The sequence below is a fragment of the Grammomys surdaster genome, unplaced genomic scaffold (assembly GCF_004785775.1).
Source record: "Grammomys surdaster isolate TR1022 unplaced genomic scaffold, NIH_TR_1.0 67, whole genome shotgun sequence".
Taxonomy (NCBI): domain Eukaryota; kingdom Metazoa; phylum Chordata; class Mammalia; order Rodentia; family Muridae; genus Grammomys; species Grammomys surdaster.
Window position 1 is genome coordinate 9,750,189 of NW_021604569.1, and position 22,807 is coordinate 9,772,995.

At 45.8% G+C, this 22,807-nt stretch overlaps 1 protein-coding gene across 3 annotated transcripts; it reads left to right on the forward strand.

The window, feature by feature from the left end:
• Positions 1 to 92: 92 nt before the first annotated feature.
• Cep68 (centrosomal protein 68) lies at positions 93 to 22,786 on the forward strand. 3 transcript variants are annotated; one of them, XM_028777643.1, is made up of 7 exons: positions 93 to 209; positions 7,414 to 7,760; positions 9,123 to 10,634; positions 11,207 to 11,329; positions 13,621 to 13,717; positions 18,552 to 18,725; positions 19,673 to 22,786. In XM_028777643.1, the coding sequence occupies exons 2-6, from the start codon at positions 7,455 to 7,457 to the stop codon at positions 18,719 to 18,721; spliced, it is 2,208 nt and encodes a 735-aa protein (XP_028633476.1). In that variant the 5' UTR covers positions 93 to 209; positions 7,414 to 7,454; the 3' UTR covers positions 18,722 to 18,725; positions 19,673 to 22,786. The 3 variants fall into 3 exon arrangements, with proteins under 3 accessions (XP_028633476.1, XP_028633491.1, XP_028633485.1); XM_028777658.1 differs by lacking the exon at positions 11,207 to 11,329 and having other exon boundaries at positions 142 to 209; XM_028777652.1 differs by lacking the exons at positions 18,552 to 18,725; positions 19,673 to 22,786 and adding an exon at positions 16,399 to 16,621 and having other exon boundaries at positions 142 to 209.
• The last annotated feature ends 21 nt before the right edge of the window (positions 22,787 to 22,807 follow it).

Here is a 22,807-nt window from a genome sequence, read left to right on the forward strand (position 1 = left end):
TGACGATTGGAGAAGCGTTTGAGCTGAGGGTTTAGATTGGCTGTTTCGTCGGGCGTCCTCCGCGGAGAAGCGGCACGGGCGGAGGGCGTGGCGGGCGCTCGGCCCTCCTTCCCCAGGAGTGTGGGTGCCCGCCGGAGGCCAGTCGTCGCCGCCTGGGACCCTGGCCCAGCTACGCGAGCCGCTCGGGACGTGCGGCGGTGCAGAGTGAGGTAAAAAATGGTGTGGCCGGCGAGGGTGTCGCGGCGCCGAGACTCGAGACCGGGCATTCCCGCGTGCCTGGGGCTCCGCGTGGGGGACCCTGTGGGAGGCCCGCGGCCCGGAGGGCACAAAGGCTGGCCGCGGCGGGGGCGCTTCGCGCCTTCGCCTCCATCTTGTGGACCGTGCCGGGCGGAGGCGAGCGGAGGGACAGGCTGTGGAGGGTGGGAGCGGCCTGCAAAGCGCTTGGGGCCGCACCTCTGGCAGCCATGCAGCTGTGCGCGCGTCGACCTTGGTCGCGGGGAATCGGCGGGTCACAGCCGCTCGCGTCCAGGCGGCCGCTGCTTCCCTGGCCCAGTGAAAGCATCACAGGAGGAAAGCAAAGCGGCTCACTTTTTATCTCTTAAGATCTATCCTTGTCATCTGTCACCTGTTAGCCAGTCTCAGCAGCCCGGGGGCACATGCCCCAAACTTAGTAATTTTATAATTACCATGTTTTACTCAGTGCGTTCTTTATTATTAAGAGAGAGAGAGAGAGAGAGAGAGACAGAGAGAGAGAGAGACAGAAAGAAAGAGAGAGAAAACTGCCAGTGCCTGAGCAGTAGACTCGAGTAGACCTCACTGGGAAGACACGGAAAGAGGTAGTCTGGTATACAGCTTGCGACACTTTTTGGGTTGGGCTTGGTTAAAATGCAAGCCACTACTCATCTTGTTCTCTCCAACAGACTAGGTTAAATTCTGAATCACTTAGGAATAGTGAGTATAAGGAACCCAGCTTCACATCGTCATGGAGGATTTTTAAAAGTTTTTCCCTACCCCCACAACTGAAAAACATACCCTTCTCTGGGCAGCCTTTATGGGCCTCTGTTGGCACTGAAGTGGTTTCCCCATCCCCTAACAGGATGAAAGGTCTGTAAGGGAAGGAAGCCAAAAGAAAACAAGAACAAGTGAATCCAAAAGTTGAGAAAACCGGAACCTTTAAAAGCCTTTAAGTTGTTGGATGATTTTTACAGGTTAGGGAAGCAGCTAGGCTCTCTCAATCCTGTCAGATCTAAGTCCCTTCCATACTACTAATTCAGGATAAGTTCACTTCTCTGTGCCAAAGTTTTCTCATCTATAAAATGGAATTTAGGCCCAAACACGACCAGGAGGGGAAAAAAACATGGGTAGGTATAGTAATAGTGTCGATTCCATGGAATAACATTATAAAATACTGATTTTCCATTATAAAATACTGATATAAAATGCCTAAGATAAAAAGAGGTACTTGAAAAGACCTTCCACCAGAGTACTCAGGAGAGAGAAGCAGGTAGATCACTGAGACTGAGGCCAGCCTGGCCTACATAGTGTGTCCAGGATAGCTAGAGCTATATAACACAGAGACCTGTCTCAAAATGCCCCCTGCGCCCCGCCCAAGTACCAGTATCAAACATGTGTATAATTATTGCTTCTTCGTGTTCTCTGTCCTTTCGATGTGGCAGGAAGAGGCTCTGAAAGTATGTACCAGGTCCTGGCCTACCACTGCCTACCCCTATGTCAGAGCAACACCAGTACTCCACCACCATCCACCCACGGCCACTAGGACCACAAGGTTGAAACTTTTTTTTTTTTTTGGTTTTTCGAGACAGGAAAACTTTTTAAAAATGTTAAATTTTTGTTCATTTCATATGGGGGCTGGAGAGATGGCTTAGCAGTTACATGCACTGGCTACTGTTCTTCTAGAGGACCCAGGTTCAGTTCCTGACACCCACATGGCCTCTACAGTTATCTGCAACTCCAGTCCCAGGGAACCACCACTCTTCTGACTTCTGTACGTACAGCAGACATGTGCACAGACATACATCCAAGCAAAATACTCATACATAGAAAACAAAAAAAAACTCCAAAATCATTCTAAAAAGAAAAATTCCTATGTGTATACAGTGTCTGCTGATTGTATGTGTCCCTCACTACAGCTCTCCTCAGGAATCCCCACAGGTGAAACAATTCTTCTCTGTGGAGGTCGGTGGCAGCACACGTGCATATGTGGGAATGAGACCGTTTGTGAGAGCATTCTCTCCTCCCTTGGGGTCTCCTTTTCTAAAATCTGTGACTACAGTGTTCCTGATATCCACCCTGATGTAGCTAGGCTCAGAGCCATCTCAAGCCTGTCTTCTCTTTTGTCATGGATTTAACTCTTTTCTGTTGCCATCCTGCCTAGCCTGGCCTCCACTGTGACACTCGCTCCCAGAAGCCTTGAAGCCACATGGCCCGCCGAGCTCCGTCTCCCCACTCGCTCCTTTCCTCGTTCTTGCTTACTAGACATGCTCTGCCACTGGGGATCTGTGGCATCTGTCTGTGCCTGTGAGTCCTGTGATGGTTCATTTTTGAGGCCCCAAACTGAAAGGGGCATCCTTGCCAGTACAGGTGGCTGTCAGGGGCCATGGGTACAAGGACAGCATTTGTCAGAATAGGATAGAAGGTTGACGGTTGAGATAGATGCATTTGTTTCCAAAGGAGTTGCTACTTAAGAATCATGCAGGGAAATTTGTTGTTGTTCAGAGGTTTGCTCCTGCTGAATCATTGTCTGTTTGAATGAGTTAGACACAAGTGAACGTGTCCCTTCCCCCACTTGCCAGGCCTGTCCCATTTGCTCTAAACAGGAATGTGTGGGAAGAAGCCAGGCAGCTGGGACAAGCTTGCTTGAGGGTGACTCAACAGCTACCAGGAAAGGTCAGGTGTCCCTGGTGTTAACGTGTGCACAGTGCTGAACGTGGTTTACAGTGGGACAAGAGAAGCCACTTGATCATGCCTAGTGAGAGCTGATGGCTCATCTGGCCTTTGCAGGTTCTGAGAACTAACTGGGAGGTTTAATAGTGAGTTTCTGGTGCGTCCTGGAAGATGCTAAAGCATAGGTGGTCCCTTGATTAGCAGTTCTGTGTTCAGGCCTTTCTCAGAAGAAGGGGCAGATTGCATTGTTTATTTTCTATGCTGGCAATGGCTAAGATCATGGTCCATTTGTAAAGGAAAGCTGCATGTGTGGACTGGGGACTACTCAAGAGAGGCTGTACAAGCATCTGGAAAGGCGGGGCCACCCAAGCCCTTTGGAACCCACAGTATTCCATTATGGGTCCCAGATGCCAGCTCCCATGGAACTGCAAGAGTTAGTGTTTGCTCTCCTAGGTTTGGCCTTGCTTTGATCTTATTCCTTGCTATCCCCCCATTCTTCCCTTTGGGAATGGGAATGCATATCCTAAACCATTTTATACTGGAAGTATGTAACTTTGTTTTTTGATTGTACAGGAGCTTACAGATCAGAAATTTACTGAGTTTCAGAAGAGACTTGGTGGTGGCTATACTTTTTATATGTGTATGAGTGTTTTGCCTGTATGTATGTCTATGTACCACATGCGTGTCTGATGCCTAAGGAGGCCAAAAGAGACAATCAGATCCCTAGAACTGGAGTTTCAGATGGTTGTCAGCTACTATATAGATGCTGGGAATCAAACCTGGGTCCTCTGGTAGAGTAGTCAGTGTTCATCACCTGAGAGCTGTCTCTCCAGCCCCCAGCAGTTAAATGTTTAAACAATATTGGATCTGTTAAAGTGTGATTTTTTTTTTATGTTGGACTGAACATATTTTGCATTATAAGATGACCATGAACCTTTTAGTAGGTGGGCGACAAGAGAAGAAAGGTTATGGCTCAATAGTGGTTAAGTGTGTTTGGGTATGGAGTTACGGTTATTATTGTCAGCCTGACAGGATATGGAATCACGTAGGACACAGTCTTCTGGGTGTATCTGTAGTGGATTGTTAGATTAGGGTAATGGCGGTGGGCGCCACCTTACCTGTGGCAAGGGGAAATGGGAGCACCGTCTCTCAAGCATCACTTCACATGCCTACTGCACATGCAGTGTAAGCAGCAGCCCATGGGTCTCCTCCCAGGACGTCCCCACTGTGACAGACTGCATTCTTTTGTTTGTTTGTTTGTTTGTTTGTTTGTTTTCGAGACAGGGTTTCTCTGTGTAGCCCTGGCTGTCCTGGAACTCACTCTGTAGACCAGGCTGGCCTCGAACTCAGAAATCCGCCTGCCTCTGCCTCCCAAGTGCTGGGATTAAGGCATGCACCACCACTGCCTGGCGACAGACTGCATTCTTGAACTGTGAGCCAAAATAAACCCCAGCTTCAGAGTCGCTGTTGTCAGAGCAGCAAGACAATGGATGCAGTGTAGACCATGGTTTATTAGGCAGATTCATAAATCAAATCGTAAAGAATTCGATTCTCTGAACTGGGAGAATAACCACATATATTCTATCTTCAGAAGTACTATTTCAGTGGAGATCACCAAGTTTCAGGTCTTTTTAAAAAGAAAGCTTTTTTTTATTACATTTACTTATGTGTTGTGGGTGTGAATGCTTACTTAAAAAGAAAAGCATTTTTATTACCTGTATTTTTGTGCAGCCAGATCACCCTCACATCCCGAATCTATAATCTTGTGCGTGCTAAGGAGTCGAGTCAGAACCCAGCTCTTGATGAACCAAACAAGGATCGGTAAGAAAACACACACACATAGGCTGGAGAGGTGGCTCCGTGGTTAAGAGCACTGGCTGCTCTTCCAGAGGACCAGGGTTCAATTCCCAATATCCACATGACAGCTCACAACTATCTGTGACTCCGTCTAGTTCCAGAGGATCCAGCACCCTCACACAGATATAGTACAGGCAAAGCACCAATGTGGATTAAGTTAAAAAAGAAAACCTTATAACAAACACGTAGCCTAAAAGAAAACACACACACAAGTAATATGTGCAGTTCTCTAAGGAGCCACAAGGTGAGGCTGTGGCTCCATGAAAATCTCTCATCAGAACTTGGCCACTCTCCCTCTCCTGGTCTTCGCCCACCCTCTTTGGCTCTGGGTGCCTTTAGACCTTTGGCTCTGGGTGTTTTCTTACCGATCCTTGTTTGGTTCATCAAGAGCTGGGCTCTGGACTTGACTCCTTACCATGTACAAGATTCTAGATTTGGGATGAGTGGGATCTAGCTTCATCTGTCTCCCCATGAATAGCCAGAGTTGATTTAGTGGATCTGGCTGGTGAGGCAGGTATCCCTTTCTTCTTCACTCCCCTATGTGTGTCCAGCCTGGCTGGATTAGAGGGCAAAAAGGCCTGTGCACACAGATAAACACTGGAGAAGGCAGGAGAGTTAAACACTTTGCTTACCTCTTCGATGGAATGAGATGTGTAGCTGCTCTTCCTAGAATGCCAGGAATGATGGAATTTTACAAACTGGTGGTCCCGTTCTGTTCTTCCAGGACTTGTACTTATATTTTTACTCCCAGACCCTTTTCCCTAAATCTTGAACATTGCTTTCAGCCCATAAAACCCATTCTTATGAGAGATGTCACTTGTATATTACAACAGCCTAAGTGATTTCTGTGTTATCTTAGGGCCAGGCCAATCCTGACACCCATAGGCATTATGTTTACCTCAGTCATTCTCCCTAGACCCTTATCCTGAGCACTGTTTCTATGTCAACAAGAGCCCATCTTATGGATGAAGCCATATGTTCTTTGTTAAGGGCTTCAGTGTGAGCCTTCCTTAAGCTGTGTTGAACTCGGGGCTGAAGTTAATTGTTACCAGAAAACTTTTTTCCAAAATTGTGCTGTGCTTAAGTATGACTAAAGTAGAATGATGTGGGCCAGACTCTAGAAGTCCTGGTCCAATGCTGGTTACAATAAAACCATGCAAGTCATTCATTCTAACTTCACCCTTCCTAGTCATTTTTTTTCCCCTGCTTGCTGTAAAGCCTGCAGGGGAATCACCACAGTTGAAGAGAATGATTTTCTTCTTTTCTTTCTTTCCTCCTTTCTTTCTTTCTTTCTTTCTTTCTTTCTTTCTTTCTTTCTTTCTTCCTTCCTTCCTTCCTTCCTTCCTTCCTTCCTTTCTTTCTTTCTCTCTATCTTTTTATTTTTTATTTTTTATTTTTTTGGTTTTTCGAGACAGGGTTTCTCTATGTAGCCCTGGCTGTCCTGGAACTCACTCTGTAGACCAGGCTAGCCTCGAACTCAGAAATCCACCTGCCTCTGCCTCCCAAGTGCTGGGATCATAGGCATGCGCCACCACTGCCTGGCAAAGATTTATTTATTTCATGTATGAGCACACTGTTGCTCTCTCCAGACACACCAGAAGAGGGCATCAGATGCCATTACCGGGGGTTGTGAGCCACCATGTGGTTGCTGGGAATTGAACTCAGGACCTCTGGAAGAGCAGTCAGTGCTCTTAACCACTGAGCCATCTCTCCAGCCCCTCTTTTCTTTTCTTTTCTCCCCCAGCTCCTCCCTCACCAGTCTGCCTGAGTTGCTCTCCTTTCTCACATGAACTCACCCAGTTATCACCCAGCTTTCTATGGCTTCCTGGGGCTACCAAGGTCAGCATACACGAAGGCAGCCTGAAAGAGGGTGCTAATCTGTTTCTGGTCATTGGTCACTGAATGAGAAGCCCCATCTGGTCCATAGTCTGGTTGTCTCCTCCCACCAAAAATAGTTAGAAGCATCCTCCTGAGCCCAGTGAAGGTCTAAGCATACCTGAACTTGCTATCCTCTGGGGTAGAAAGGACAGAACCAGACTCAGGCTGCTAACCAACAAGCCATTGGCTGAAGAGAACCACTGTGGGGCTGTGCCTGGCAGAGACAAGCTGGGCATCTTAATGAGGTTGGGGTAAAGAGGTGGTGACACACACAGGGACCAAGTCTTTTCTCTGAACTGCAGCCCTAAGACATAGTGATCTGTTCTGAGGTGTGCAGAACTGAAAAGCATCTCATGAGCAGGCAGGGTCGGAAGTATCTTAGTCACACACCTCCACCTGTAGGAAGGCGTCCATTAGACTGGGTTTACCTTTGTATGCTTCCAGGCAAGGAAGATGGCCTTGGGATATGGGTCTTCCTCCCAGACCAGCTGGCTTATAGTATTTTTCTTTCTTCTGTTGCTTTGTTTTTTGAACCTACGCAGCACAGGCTGGCCATGTCTTTTGTTTGGTCATATCTGTACTGTCCCTTGGGAGACAATTCCACAGTGACAGAGGACAAAGTCATACTTGGGCATTCCCTGTGAAAGGGTGTGGGGCTGAGGAAGACTTTGGTATTTGGACATGGAAATGGTCACTGTTCCTTTGGCCAGAAAAGAGTGTCTTCACTTAAAATCAAGAAAATCTAATTTTCTCTTTTCTTCCCTGGTTTTGTAGGTTCCTGAAGGCTTCAAAGGAAACCTAAAAAGGGAGGCTCAATGGCCCTGGGTGAAGATGAGGCTGACGCAGAAGTATCTGTCAACACAAAGGTCCCATCCTGTGGCAGATGGAACTCTGGGAAACTGCTGTCCCCAGAACTTGAACCAGAGCAGCCCCTACATCTGGAGGTAGAGGTAGAGGTAGAGCCACTGTGGAAGGCTGAGGCTGACCCTGGCTGCATCTCTGGAGTTTTCTTGTCACAGGCCCACACTGCCATCATAGAACCAGTAGCAGATAGGTCTAAGCCTCCCCACAGTGGCCCACTTCCTTCTGCCAGTGTGGGCACTGGAGAGCTTTTAAGCCAAGTAAGTATGGAGGTAGCTGAAACTGTAGCTGAGCTGGGGCTGTTGTTTGGGGCTGTTCGTTTCCTTGACTGTTACCCTCTGTCCCACTCACTCACCATAAGGTGGGAGCTGTGTGATCCAGGAATGAGTTGTTTTACAGTTTTCTCTTGGAGAGCTGGACCTTGAAGTTGGCAGAGGGTTCTGTGTGGTTATCTCCTGTTCCAAAGAGTCACTGAGAAGCTCTTAAGGACAGTGACAGGTTCATCAGGAGCCTACTGTCAAGAGGACTAGGATCAGGGATCTCTTAACAAGGGAACCCCTTCCCCATACTGCTTCTGATTTAATGATCTGAAAACTTCTAGGGGACCCTGAGAAGACTTAGTAGAGGGCCGTGGGTTCCCAGACCAAATCCTCTTGGACTGGTCAGAACCTGAAGATCCTCGTGGGCAGCAGTGTCTGACCTCCATGGCTGTGAAGGACAAGGCAGTGTCCTTTCTAGTGAAAACCATGTGGGGCAGGGACTTCCCCCACACACACACCATGTTCTAAGGCCAATGCAAGGCTCTGAATCTTTTAAGCCTCTGTAGTGGGAGAGAGATCTGCTCCTCCTAGCTCTGGAAACTTATGTTCAGCCTACCACAGCCCAGGAACAGCTTTGATTTGAATATTGTGGCTGCTGGCTCTCTCCTCAGAGCCCCATCCTGTGAGAAGGCTCTAAGCATGACTGGGAGAGAAGAGTACCTGGGGGCCTTACAGAAGGTAGTAGAAATAGTTCGTTAACCTTAGGTCAGTCTGGTTCTGAAGTCCTTATGTTAGTTACCCTGTCTTCCTCTGTGATGAGTTACTCACTGAAGACTAAACATCCAGAGTGAAGAGGGACTGGCTTTGCTGAGGCAGTCATTTTGCCAGAGTACAGGTGCGTGAACTGAACAAGGTACACCCACCCTACCCCCGTGGTTAATGGTGATGGGGAGATTGTTTCACCTGCCATGACCCATAGTCAAAGAAGAGGCATTGATTTCCAGCTTCTACATGCAGAAGTCTTGAGTTCTCCTCTCACAAAGTGAATAAATAACTTTTGAAAAGACGGTTAGGGCTTAGTTGCAGGAGACTTCTCAAGCTAGGATGAGTCTTGGAACTAACCACTAGCAGCGGGCACTTTAAGATCTTCCCTGAATACTGCTGGGCACACAGCAAATCTCTTTCTACCTTCCTTGTTTTTTCCTTTTCTTAGTATACTAAGCAGTAGGATCCTTAGACCAACTGTGTTTTCCTGATATTCTTCCTGACCCTCCTCCCTAAATCTTGTGAAGAAAACTGTTCTTTAAAAACAAGAAGTCTGCTTATTTTCATCACAGTGCCCTTTCCCCCTTGTTATTGTAGATGGAGGAAAACAGGCTTCCTGCCTCCCAGGACCTACTTCCCACTGTTAAAGTCCTTGGAACTATAACTGTTTGCTCAGGGCACAAGGCCAACAGTGAAGACTTCCAGTCCGCAGTTGATCCATGTGAGGTGTTGGGCCTCAGCCAGCAGCCGCCCATCTCGGGCTCCCCTCTCCTGTCACAGTGGAAGTCCACCGTGAGCCCAGGGGCTCCTCAGCTCTCCAGCAGAAGCCTCTCTGCCTCCTCGGTGGGCAGCAGTCTCCAGGATCACCAAGAGAAGGCAGAGCCTCAGGGTGGCTCCTTTGCCAATGTCTCCTCTCAGGAGTTGACTGTACCCCAGGCAGCCCACTCTGTGGTGGGGTCAGGGCCTCAGCTCCAGTGGTCAACACAGCCTGTGGCCTCTAGCCGTGATGCTACAGGCCTGGGTAGAAGACACCTCTCCTTTCAGGCAGAATACTGGGCCTGTGTGCTGCCAAATTCTCTGCCTCCTTCCCCTAACCGCCACTCCCCACTCTGGAACCCAAATAAAGAGTATGAAGATCTGCTTGACTACACTTACCCACTGAGGCCAGGGCCTCAGCTCCCAAAGCAACTGGAAAGTCATGTGCTGGCTGATCCTGTCATGCAGGACTCAGGTGTAGATCTGGATAGTTTCTCTGTCTCCCCAGCAAGTACTCTCAAGTCGCCCACTAATGTCTCCCACAATTGCTCATCAGCGGAAGTGCCTACTCTGCCATATTCTGGAGCCAGAGAGCCATGTCTTAAGCGCTGGTCCTTGGGAGTATCCCAGAAACGGGGTGGCACAAGCTTGGTATCCTGGAACCAGCTTGCATCGACCCCTAGAGCCCCAGGCACTGAAGATGCTTCTTGGGAGACCAGAGAGGCAGCCCTGAGGGGCACAGCAGAGGACTGTCTCCCTATAGGCAAGAACCTCAGTGTGGGCTCTCCCCAACTGAAGACAAAGGAGAAAGAGCCTCCCTTTCCCAGACTAGAGAGGGAGGAGAAAGGCAAACAAAATGTTGGCTGCCCAGCCTGTGTGAAGCCTGGATGGCCATCAGAAGAGGAGGTGGGAAGTGATGAGGAGTACCTCGCTCTGCCCACGAGGCTGACTCAGGTCTCTAGTTTGGTGTCCTACTCAGGTGCCAGGCCTACCTTTGTGAACCTACCCACTGGGGCTGCTGAGGAACACAGTTCACTGCATGTCTCAGACAGTGATGAGCCAGCTTTCCCCACATTGGACTCCAGCCAAAGGCAGCATCCTTCTGGTACTACCTTTCAAGGGCCTGTGGGCCAGAACCCCTGCTTCAGGCATTCTATGCAGCCCCAGGACTCTAGAGGCAAAAGTAGTCTGATGAGCAGCCAGACCCTGGGGGTCTCTTCAAAACAACTGAAAACCCACCCCTCCTCAAAAGCTATGTCGGACCGGAGGCTGTTCTCAGAGCCAGTGGCTGGAGAGAAGCTTCCTAGGAAAACAGAAGAGCCGGAGAAAGCTTCTCTAGTACAGTGTGTGCAGGTAAAAATGTTCATGGAGAAACTTCTGGAAGAAGTGGTCTTTCCCCAGCCCACCAACAGCATGACTCAGCACCCTCAACATACATGACCCCAAATTATAGATATTGTTCTCCTTTAATGATTGCAAGAAAATGGCAGAGAAATGAAGTCATGTGTATCAACGGTGTTCCGTGTGCTTGGTAGATGTTGATCCACAGTGTTCACTGTAGCTCAGGTAGTTCTCTTTACTCATTCCTCATGCATCTGCTTTTCTGCATACAAAGTTTAGTGGTTGGTAATGGTCTTTGTTCTTGCATTCTGAGCCTGAGACAACCAAGCATGGCATTCATTATCCTGACAAAGGAATATCTGGAGTCCTGGGGTAGGGGTGGAGACAAATGACCATATGAAAGAAAACTAGAAAGTGTGTGTGCTAAAATACTGGTATTTTTTGCCTTCGGATAAGGTAAATAGCAGCTCAGTCAGATGTACCATGTAGACTTCTTTTGTTGTACTGGGCCCTGAACATGCCTGAAGTAGGCAGACTTCATCACTGAGCTCAGTCCAGCCCACCAATTGTTCTTGTCTCCACAGACATTTTGCTGTCAGCTGGAAGAGCTGATCTGCTGGTTGTATAATGTCACAGATGTTGCTGACCTCAGTGTTCCACCCAGGGCCAGCCTTACAGGTCTCAAGTCTTCTCTGCAGCTTTACCGGGTAATCTGTAGTCCTGGCTTGTTCACTCAACAGGGATGGGAGTTAAATCACTTTTACAAAATAAAATCTCAAGTAACTGGAACCTTGTAGCTCAGTTGACTATTTTATCTGATAAATCTAATTAAGACGTCCTTTTGAAATTCTCAGTGTTGACACTATAAAATAGGAGGTAACTTGTGAGGTAAGAGGATAATTATATTCTTTGGAACCAGAAATGCTTTAGAGGTGTTTGCATGGGATTCTGGCAGATATTTCAGGGTTAGAATCCTGGGCTTTGATTTACAGACACTAATCAAGTATGACAATTAGTTAACGTGCATCACAGCTATGCAGTGGCTGCCACACCAGGCAGTACAGACACAGAACATACCAACCTCACTAAAGGTTCTTTTGGACTGTATTGGTGTTTATGGAGCTGAACTGAAACTGTACTGGATCCAGGCACAGACAGGGCGATGTGATAGGACAGATTTATAACAAATTTACCCCAAAATCCAACATTAGTTTGTGCCTGTGTTTGGAACTTCTGCCTTTTTGTTACTAAGGTCTGTTCTTTCACACCTGTGAATTTTAGTGCACTTGATACTAGATTAAAAGTATATTGAGCCAGGCAATAGTGGCGCAGGCCTTTGATCCCAGCACTCAGGAGGCAGAGGCCAGCCTGGTCTACAGAGTGAGCTCCAGGACAGCCAGGGCTACACAGAGAGACCCTGTCTTGGGGGGTGGGGGAATATCATATATATAGAGAGAGAGAGAGGGGGAGGGGGAGGGGGAGAGGGAGAGGGAGAGGGAGAGGGGGAGAATTGGAGGCTAAGTCAATGACTGCTGCCTCAGTTAACCTTGGTTGGTTTTGATCACATGTTGGAGGGTAGTGTTTATAGCCCAGGCCTGCTGCTAGTCTGGAGGGGAGGGAGGAACACAGATCTTTATAACCTAACACTTCTTCAAGCAGCAGAGGATGAGATTTACTTCTTGAGCTTAATCAGTTTACTACCAGGCTCTGACTCAGCATCATGAGAACCACCTCTCATCTGGACGGGAAGGCCTTGGTTTTCTGTCTTGGAATCAACTAAAATCTAGCCTGGGCTAGCCAGCTGTCCCACCCTGGTAGGAGTGCAGTTAGTGTAGAGATAGAAACTTGAGGAAGGCAAGGAAGGCTGAGTCTGAAGGTTCTCTGATCAGACACTGTGCCTGTGTGCATGGAGAGTGCCCCCAGGAGTCCCAGGGAGAGGAGTTGCTCTGTCTGACTTATCTTAGTAGCTTTTCCTGGCCTAGCTGAACAAGTCAGATAGACTTAGAACATTCTCCATTTTAGCCCTCATAACACCCTCTGACTCAACTTCCAGTCTAGCTGGCATTCATCCCCTCCCTCCTATCCTGGAATGTCATCTTAATGCAGCAGGGACGAGGGAGCGTCTAAACTGCTAAGCACAGGAGAATAAAGGACAGGAAAACAAATCCAAGAATAAAATGAGCACCTTCAAAATACTAAACAGTGATGTCTGTCCCATGTCATGGGTTCAATTTAATACAGTTCTTAGTGGCTAAAGGAAGATTTTTTTTAAAAAAAATTGCTATAGCTGACAATGGTGGCCCTTGCTTTTAGTCTCAGCACTGAGGAAACAGGCAAGTATAGCTCTATGAGTTTGTGGCCAGCCCAGTCTCCACAGTGAGTTCAAGGATAGCCTGGACTGCATAATAAGACCCTATCTTTAAGGAAAATGAGAATAAGAATCAAGGGCTTATAACTGGAAGGGGAAATCTGCTTGGATGAGCTCTTAGAAAATAGCAGCTACTCTGATGCCATGGTGTTGCATGGAGGTCAACAGAGGGGTCAGAGAGAGGGCCCAGCTCTGCATGGTCAGTGCAGTGGCAAACTGCTGCTGTAGTGCTTACCTACCATGTTCATTTTAAGGGTGTGGTTTATGTTGTCAACCCCATACCTCAGAATTACAGAACACCATCAAGTAGGATACAAAATGAAATCACCTGTTTGAGACAGCCTCTTCTGGGGACAATTTTCTGTTGAGCTGGGTCTGACGGTGCAGGTTCATAATCCTACCACAAGGGAGAGTAAAGAGCCTCTATAGGACCAGCCTGTCTCAAAAACAAAGACAATGAATGTATAGGCTCACAGAAGCTGACACTAGTAGACCACGGAGGGATTTTTGAATGCATGTTGCCTGTCTTCCATGTCAGAGAGGTCTAGTGTAACCCAGTGGTACAGTGTTCATTTTAGACGACTTCCACAGGCAATAGTATTAAAATGTTTCTTTTCCTGATGTCTTAAGCAATTTAAGAAAGATGTAGACGAGCATCAGTCCCTGACGGAGAGCGTCTTGGAGAAGGGGGAGACTCTGCTTCAGTGCTTGCTGGAGAACACCCCAGGTGGGTAACCGAGAGCAACTCTGTTTGGGTATGTTTATATACACATAATTTACTTATCTGTGGGTCCAGTGTGACACCATCGTCATGACCTCACCACCATCATTTTACTAGCCATTTTAACTGATGATGAATCACTGAAGTCTTGCCCTCATGATTAACAATACTGAGTATTTTTCATAGATTTGTTGGCCTTTTCTAATACCAGCTTCTGAAGTATCTACATCATTCATCCATGTGTTAATCAGATGACTAGTAACACTAGTAGTTGCTTTGTTTCTTATTGCTGGGGTAGCCAAGAGCTCACTATATAGGCCAGGTTGGCCTTGAATCTGTAAGGATGGATTCTCCTGTCTGTGCCTTGAGTCCTGGGATTACAGGCTTGAGCCACCATAGTTGCAGTCTGATTTTGTGAGACAGTCTCCTAGCTCCTGGTAGCCTTGTGTGCTTATTTGAATCCCTGTACATTATGTGGGTTCTAGAGGTCAAAGCCGAGTCATCAGACTTGGCAGCAACACCTTTGAGATCTACTGTGCTAGCCCGATAATGTTGTGTTTGTTTTGAGACAGGGTCTCACTATACAATAGCCCTGACTGTCTTGGAACTCACCAGGCTGGCCTTGAACTCACAGAGATCCACCTGCCACTGCCTCTCAAGTGCTGGGATTAGAGGCTATGCCACCATGCCCAATGCCTCCCCCTTTTTCAAAGATTTTATTTTTAGGTATGGATGTATCTCTGTGAAGGTATATGCATGTGAGTACAGGTCCCCTTGGTGGCCAGGACATCAAATCCCCTAGAGCTACAGTGGGATGTAAGCAGTACAATTCGATGAACTCAGGTCCTCTAGAAGAACTGTATGTTATCCTAACCACTGAGACACCTCCAGCACCATGCATGTCTGTCTATATTTGTTTGAGGTGTTTTGTTTTCAAACGTGTGTGTGTGTGCGCGCGCGCGTGCACGCACGCATGTGTACCAAATGCAAGAAAAGATTGCATGCCTTACACAGAGAAACCCTGTCTCAAAAAAAAGATTCACACTGCCTAAGAGAATCCCACAAAGAACACCTTCTGCCTCTTCCATCACTGTCCCCGACAACTGATGGTAGAGTTACAGGCATAAAAGTAAGCCTATTATAAACCAGGCACCAAGCCTACAAGAAGTACATTCTTTCTTAAAAAATATTTTTTTTAAATGTAGTATGTGAGGTTTCTTCACCTTGTTAGAGGCAAGGGCATAGGCATGCTGCCCTGGCTGCTTCCCTATGCCTGCCATCTTGCTGAATCACCTTTTGTTTCTTCAGCTTTTTTTTTTTTTTTAAGATTTATTATGCATACAGCATTCTGCCTGCAAGCCAGAAGAGGGCACCAGATCTCATTACAGGTGATTAAGAGCTGCCATGTGGTTGCTGGGAATTGAACTCGGGACCTCTGGAAGAATGCCAGGGAGTGCTCTTAACCTCTGAGCCATTTCTCTAACCCCTTCCTTCAGCTTTTTTATATGGCTTCCAGGTATCTAGCTCTGACTGTGCGGGCTGCATAGCAAACACTCACCTCTCTGAGCCATCCTGCCAGTCCCCAAGAAATGACGTCTGAGTAAATGTGATGTGTGCATGGCACAGGTGTAGAAACAAGAGGTCTACTTTTAAGAGCTGGTTCTCTCAAAATCAGGCCCAGGAATCTGGAATTTGATCTAGCAGCCCTTAGTTGTGGCTAGGGTGGTCAATGTAAGCCTCTAATTGTGCTGTTAGCTCGAGTGTGACTGGTAGGCTTCTCTGCTTTACGTTCTCTACCTTAGGAAGGGTTTCTGGCTACAGACAGTCACTGCTCAGCCTGCTACCTAGCCCTCAGAGACCAGCCTGGAGCCCTGTGTCACAAAAAAGTTAACAGTCTGCTTTTCAGGAACAGACTGCTTAAAGACTTTGACTTACTAGGGGAATGAGTTGGGAACTGTATGATCAGAATACATTAAATACATTTCACATATGGATGGCTGATGGTTGGATGGATGGATGGATGGATGATGGATGGATGGATTTTGATGATTAAGCAGGAGCTGGACGTGGTGATGCATGCCTTTGATCCCAGCACTCAGGTGACAGTTGGATCTGAATTCGAGGCTAGCCTGGTCTACAAAGTAAGTTCCAGGACAGCCAGGGCTGTTACACGAGAACCTTGGGGGCGGGGGGTCGGGGGGGAGGAATGAACTGATCAGGGTCAGGGTTACAGTCACATACAAGCTAGACTCAAACCCATTTGTAGGATAATATCTAAACTGAGCAAAATATGAGAATATTTCAAGAATATTTTTAACTGCTTGTTGCCAAGAACTGATGTCCATATGCAGCCTTAAAGCCTTAAGTTGATTTATTAGTAGCTACTAATGTCATGTAGTACTATACAGGTAGGTGCTGAAAGAATCCAGTTATATTGTGCCTCAGTTCCAGGGGGAGTATTTACATGGGAACTAAATGGCATAAACATGTCCATGATGAACCATGTGAGAAGTGATGGCCAGGCGCCTACTGGAAGTTATAGAACAACGTTTCTCAGGGTTGGTACTGCTGCCATATAGAACTATGTAGCTTTTTGTTGTGTAGGGGTGTTCCTGTGCATTGCAAGATGTTTTGCATCACAGAAGCCCTCAGACCCCTGCAATGCTAACACCCTAAAACATTTCCAGGCAGTGCCAATTGTACCCTGGGAAGTGAACACATGGAGAGGTTTCAATGGAAAGCAACCACTAACAGGTCTCCAGCAGTGTGAACTGGTGAGCCCTTTGCCTCCCCTGCTTCTCTGAAGGCCTGTTTTGAAACTCTTCCTATGTTCTCTGACATAGGATTTTTAGGTGTTGCTTTGTGGCTAAGCCCTAGTGGGTTTTTTGTTGTTTTGTGTGTGAGTGTGTGTGTCTGTCTGTCTGTCTGTCTGTGCCATCCCATGTGTGTGGAGGTGGTCAGGTGGTAACCTGTGTAGTTAGTTCTTTTCTACCCTTCTACATGTTTTAAAGATTGAATTCAGGTTGCAAGCTTTTGTAGTAAATGCCTTAACTTGCTAAGCCATCAAACCAGCCTCAAGTTTTAGGTTTTATATTGGGGCAGAAATTTGGTGTAGCAAGCTTTATTGCTTCTGACAACACTGGCATTTACCAAACAAGCTTAGCATGGGGCTAGAGAAACTTGCAGCTGCTATCTAGAGTCTGAAGATACAGGGCCTGAGCAGAAAGAGCTCAGTATAGGCCTTCTCTTCACAGAGGCCATGTGTAATAGAAGGCTGCCAAAAGCTATTTTGACTTTCACTTTGAAATAAATCCATTAATACTTAAATGAGTAAGCCAACAAGAACACCCCACTTTGTCCTACTCTGAAAAGAGACTTAGGGGTCAGACTGGCCAGAAGAGGTTTTTGGTTTTGAGTCTCAGATATTAATCCAGACACCTTCAGATTGGTACTCTAACCACTCCCAGCCCTCTGTCTAGAATAATTGGAAAGCTTAGCAGTTTTGTTCAAGTTTCAAGTTAGTCTTGACACTACATACTTCCTCTTCCCAAAAGCCTACTGTCAGCACACACAGCATTCCATGCTGGTCCTTCAGAGCCTGCTCTCTTACTTGGCTCCAAGTGTAACTGCAGGAGTGTGACTGAGGCTTGCCCCTACTGCCAAGAGGCCCTATGTCAGCACCCTGCCAAAGGAAGTCTGACCTAGCTACAGAAATATAGGCTGACACTTTTACACTCCACTGCTTATGAGTCATATGACTGGGACTCATGGGAATTACACCAAATGAGGCCCCCATATGTATGTGTACAGTTAAAGTACGAAAAGAAAAAGGAAACAAAACCAGGAAAAGGGCTGGAGAGATGGCTCAAAGGTTAAGAGCATTGTCTGCCTTTCCAGAGGTCCTGAGTTCAATTCCCAGCAACCACATGGTGGCTCATAACCAGCTACAATGAGATCTGGTGCCCTCTTCTGGCCTGCAGGCATAATGCAGGCAGAACACTGTACATAATAAATAAATTTTAAGAAAAAGAAACCTGTACCCTTTTTAGCCTTTCTTCCATGACCTGTTTATAGTTTCAAATAAAAAGCCCCAGAATTCCACTGACACAGGAAGACTGAACACCACCCTGACAACATTCCTCTGCCACTAGCTCCAGGCCAGCACTTTTGCCCTGACGTGCCTTCCTAAGGGGCTGATCTCAACACACCCAGGCGGCTGCTCCTTCCCTTCCGGCCCCATCTAGTCCACTTTGTGATCAGAACAAAGACTTCCCCTTTCTCAGCCTCTGCTGGCAGATGTTGCTCTCTGGCAGGAAGCTAGGGAGCACTTAACACAGCTGATAAAGCACAGGAAGCGAGCAGCTTTTATATTTAACAAAAGAGCCAGCCATTTGTGAGTACTCTAACCCTAGCACCTCCCTCTTCTCCTTGGGACATGCAGGACTGAATCTTAGCCTATTCTCAAACCATTAGTCCAGTTTTGGTCACTGATCCTTTTTACCCCCAAAAGTCCACAAACTTCCCCAATACATAAGCCTCTGGAGCCTTTGGAACATCATCACTGTTTAAAAGAAGATTAAATGGGCTGGGAGTGTGGCTCAGTTGGTAGAGTGTGTGCCTATCTTACATAAAACCTTGGCTTCGGTCCCCAGAAAGGCATAACACTACAGTAGTTTATGCAAAGTTAAATACCTGTATCAAGAGTTCAAGGTCATATCAGATAAAGTTAGAGGTCGGCGTGAGCTATGTAAGACCCTGCTGGGGTAGGGAGAAGTCACTGTGAAACTGTTACAGTTCTATCTGAGCAAAATGCTACACCTTTTTATAACGTGACCATTAGTTTTAAAGGATGTCCTTGGGAGGATCGCAAAGCAGTCTGGTGAGCTGGAGAGCCGTGCAGATCATCTTTATGACTCTATCTTAGCCTCTCTGGACATGTTGGCTGGCTGCACCCTCATCCCTGACAACAGGCCAACAGCAACAGAACACCACCTGCATGAAGGGCTTTAGCTAAGTAAGTAGAGAAGCCCAAGGAGAGAAGTTGCTGTTAATAAGGGCACAAGGCTATCCTAGTAAGTAATTACTTCTTAGATACTTGGCTGGGGTAATACTCATTGAAACCCATGGTACTGAAGGAAGACTGGCCATGGTACTGAAGGAGTCACACCCTTGCCAGGAACATGGGTCTTCCTATGGTAGAACTCAACTTTGTTTCCAGTATCTGTTTACATGTCTTGCTGAGCAGCGTCCCACATTCCCATACCTGAGTTCTCTTTACCTCTACTGCTACCCACAGTCAACAACAGTAGGAATCCTTACAGCTGCTTTCTCCAGTGTGGGGCTGTGACCAGACTGGCCCTGTCCTGTAGACTCTTCTCGCCCAACTCACTTAGCACCTGTCTCCAAGCATCTCTGACACACAAACATCTACAAAACCCAGTTACCTGCTGGGTCCCTATGCTACAAAGGGTCTTTGCAGGCCTCACATACTACATCATTCCCCAAAGACTGGGGAATGACACAGCTTAGAGACTTAACAACTGATACTACTCAAACTGGGACTGAGATAGGAAAAGGCCAAGAGAAAAGCAGGGTCACCTCGTGCCTATCCTGGGATCTCTACTACCTATCACTTCAGAATCCCACATTGTACTGCTTTTTTTGGAACTTCCTCTTACAAAATGTTTATCAAATAAATCTCAGTGAGCAAATGCTGGAAATCTGTCAAGAGCAGAGCGTCCAGCAGAGGGAGGATGGTGATGCAGACCTGTAACCTCAGCCTTCTGGAGGCTGAAGCAAGAGGACTCATAGAAACCAGCCTAGGCTACATAGCAAGACCATCTTTATGGGAAAAAAAAAAAAGTAGTGAAGGGGACTTGTATTTGCATCCAAGTGAAGTAGATGTGGTAGCACCATTTCTGCCTCTGCAGCACGACTAACCCATGCTGTTCTCTCTTTCAGGCAGAGGTGGAACCATCAGCGAAGATGGCAGTTTGGGAAGAAAGCTCAAGAACTCCTTGTAAGGGCCATGTAACAGTTAAGGCAGGGGAAAAAAAATCAACTTTAACAGACTTTAAGATACCTTTCTCACCTCTGATGGGTTCTTGAGTTACTGTTTTCATTTACCATGAATCCCTCCAAACTAAGGCCTTTTCTTTTGGTGCTTTTCTACCAAAAATATGTGGCTTTATAATTATTTGATAAAATACTAAGACTTGTGGGTCTCATGTACCCCCTTCTGTTTAAAAACCAGCAGATACAATGTGTTGCGGCCATTTACAGAAAACTGCTGGGGAAAGAAGGTTCCAAGTACTTGGGGTTCTCAGGCATACAGGGGGGATGGGATCTAAGAGAGGGAAAATGTTAGTGGCCAAAGCTGTGGAGTGTGACGTCAGCCCTTAGTCCACAGTAAGTGAGGAGGACTATACAGCATCCTTTGGCAGCATTCTAACAGTGCCACCTGTAGTAGTTAGTCTCCACTTCAGCCATATCGAGAATGCCTCAGGAGTTGGCCTGCTTCTGAACTGCAAGCTTTTGCTTACCTCTGGGGCACTCAATCTGCTACCTCTTTCCCTTGGAAGACTAGTCAAGGAAGGGAATGGGTGGAAATAGCCACAAGTCTGATCTCTACATAAATTAAAGCAGCCACTGGTGATGAAAGGGGGTGGGGAGTCTTTGTGGTTTGGGAGTCACCTTGTTAGGAAGAAGAAAATTCTATGGACCTATCTATCTAGGTCCGTATCTATCTATCAGTTGTTCAGAGCATCAGTTACAGCTTTTGAAGCAAAGTATTTGTATGCTGGCTACCACATATTCCACAAAGTATCAAAGGTGGGCTTCTCAGCTTTAAAAAAAAATTGCTATTTAGATAAGCATGTACATGACTTTAATCCTAGCACTTGAGAGTAGCTCTTTGAGTTTGAGGCCAGCCAGGTTTGTTAATTAGAGTCCAAGCTAGCCAGAGCTTTATAAAGAAAAAAAGATTAGCTATTCAGTAAGTATATATAAAATACAGTATTTTCACATGTCTGCTGCTACACAGTATGACTTACTGTAATGTTTATGGGCATGATCCAAATTAAAGATTTTTGTTGTTACTGGTTTGTTTTTGGCTCTTTAAGACAAGGTTTCTTCATGTAAGAGAACTCTGGCTGTACTAGGACTCCCTCTGTAGACCAGGCTGGCCTCAAAGTCACAGAGATCCACCTGCCTCTGACTCCCAAGTTTTGGGATTAAAGTCATGCACCACCACTGCCCAGCTCAAATTAGTTTTATTCTGCCATTTCTTAAGTTAAGCTTATTTCTTATACTATACATGATGCAAAAAGTTCTTTCAAAAAGGCAAAAAAAAATTTCTAGCAAATAATTAAGTTAAATGTAAAACACCCTATAAAACCTAGAATTGGTCAAAAGCACATCTTACTTCTTTGATGTTTAAACTGCCTTCCCACCAATATGTTAGGAGCCCTCAGGTATTAAACCCATCTGACAAGCATGAAAGCTAGGGGAGACTCTTAGAGAGCTAGCCAGCTGCACCAACTAAATGCAAACTGGGGCACTCCTCTTCATTTACTGTGTAGTTACAATCGATTCAACTGACAGGGAACATGGTTTCCCAACAGAGTACTTGCCTGAACATGGTCTATGCTTTTGCTCATCCTCTTTGTAACAAAAAGATAGACTTTTTTGTAACTAAAGGGTATAACTCTAACCTTGGCTGTGAATGCCATTTAGGAATATAAACACAAATGTTAATTACATCTTCTGGTGTGTGTTATATTTGAGCTAAATTTGTCTCAGCCTTGGATGTCACTGCCATTTCCATGTGCAAATGTGGCCAGGATAGACTCAAATAGCCTTTTAGAAAATTTATAAATGGGTCGCTTAAAGTTCATTGAATTCACAGTAAAGTAGCATCTCGAGACAGGTCTACAGCTAAGCTCTAGCACAAAACAAGAGAATTCAAACACGGGCTGTTTTGAAACTTAGGTGGAACCCAAAGGAGACATAGTGGTACAAGGTATGGCCAAATATGTGCTGAGGGGACTTTATCCAAATGAGCACAGGAGTTAGGGTGCGCCAGGGCCTCTGAGAGAATGCGCTTCGTTATGCAAGTTACCTCTTAAAACATACCAAGGGAGTCTTCTATTATGTGAACAAATTAGAGTCTTGAAATGTCTATACTTGAAAAATGGGTTATTTCCCCCTCCAAAACAGCAATTATCAGCACATACGTAAAAGCAAATAGTGAAGCATGCTGAAATGGTCTAGTAAGCCCTAATCTTGCTGCCAGTGGGGAAAGAGCACTAGAATTTTACTTTACAAAGTCTGTAAATATGTTTATATTAAAAATAAATTCAAGTAATGTTTTCTGCTAACAGAATAAGCTGAGAGTTTGAACAACTTTTGCTGTGTAAAATTAAAATGCCTGGCATCATTTCATCTTATATTGGTTTTGTATCATTTAGTTATTACAGAAAACAGTTTATGAACTCTTTCTCCCTTTGTATCGACATGAAAAAAAAACTCAACAGATACAATAAAAAAAAGATATTGACCCAATTACTGGTGACTTGAGGAATTTCCGGTTACCTTTTATATATACATAAGGATGAATAGACCCAACAAGCGCATCTATAATACAAAGTAAACTATGATTTTATTGTGAAATTCTCATAGATGGAAAATTAAATTGAATATTTATTCTGTCCATTTTTCATTTTACAATAATCTTACCACTTATTTTTGTACCATGTATTTCAATTGTCTGTTTAGTGAAAAATAAACCTGTAATTTTTGGCTTATTTTTAGTTTAATATTTTATCATTAAAGACCCCATAATAAAATGTGTTGTCAACAGCCACACCCTAAGCCCCCAATTGAAGAATGCTTGGCTGCTGCTTAAACCAAAGGAAACAATCTCGGACCTTTGTCACCTTAAAATGCTAATGTCTGCAAGAGACTTTGTTTCCCACAGTAAGACAAAAGCAAAGTCTAGGATCTCAAAGGTCCTAGTTAACAAAACTTTCACACATGCAAAATTTCACTGAAATAAATATATTATTTCTCCCATCATTCCCATCTAGCGTTCATATT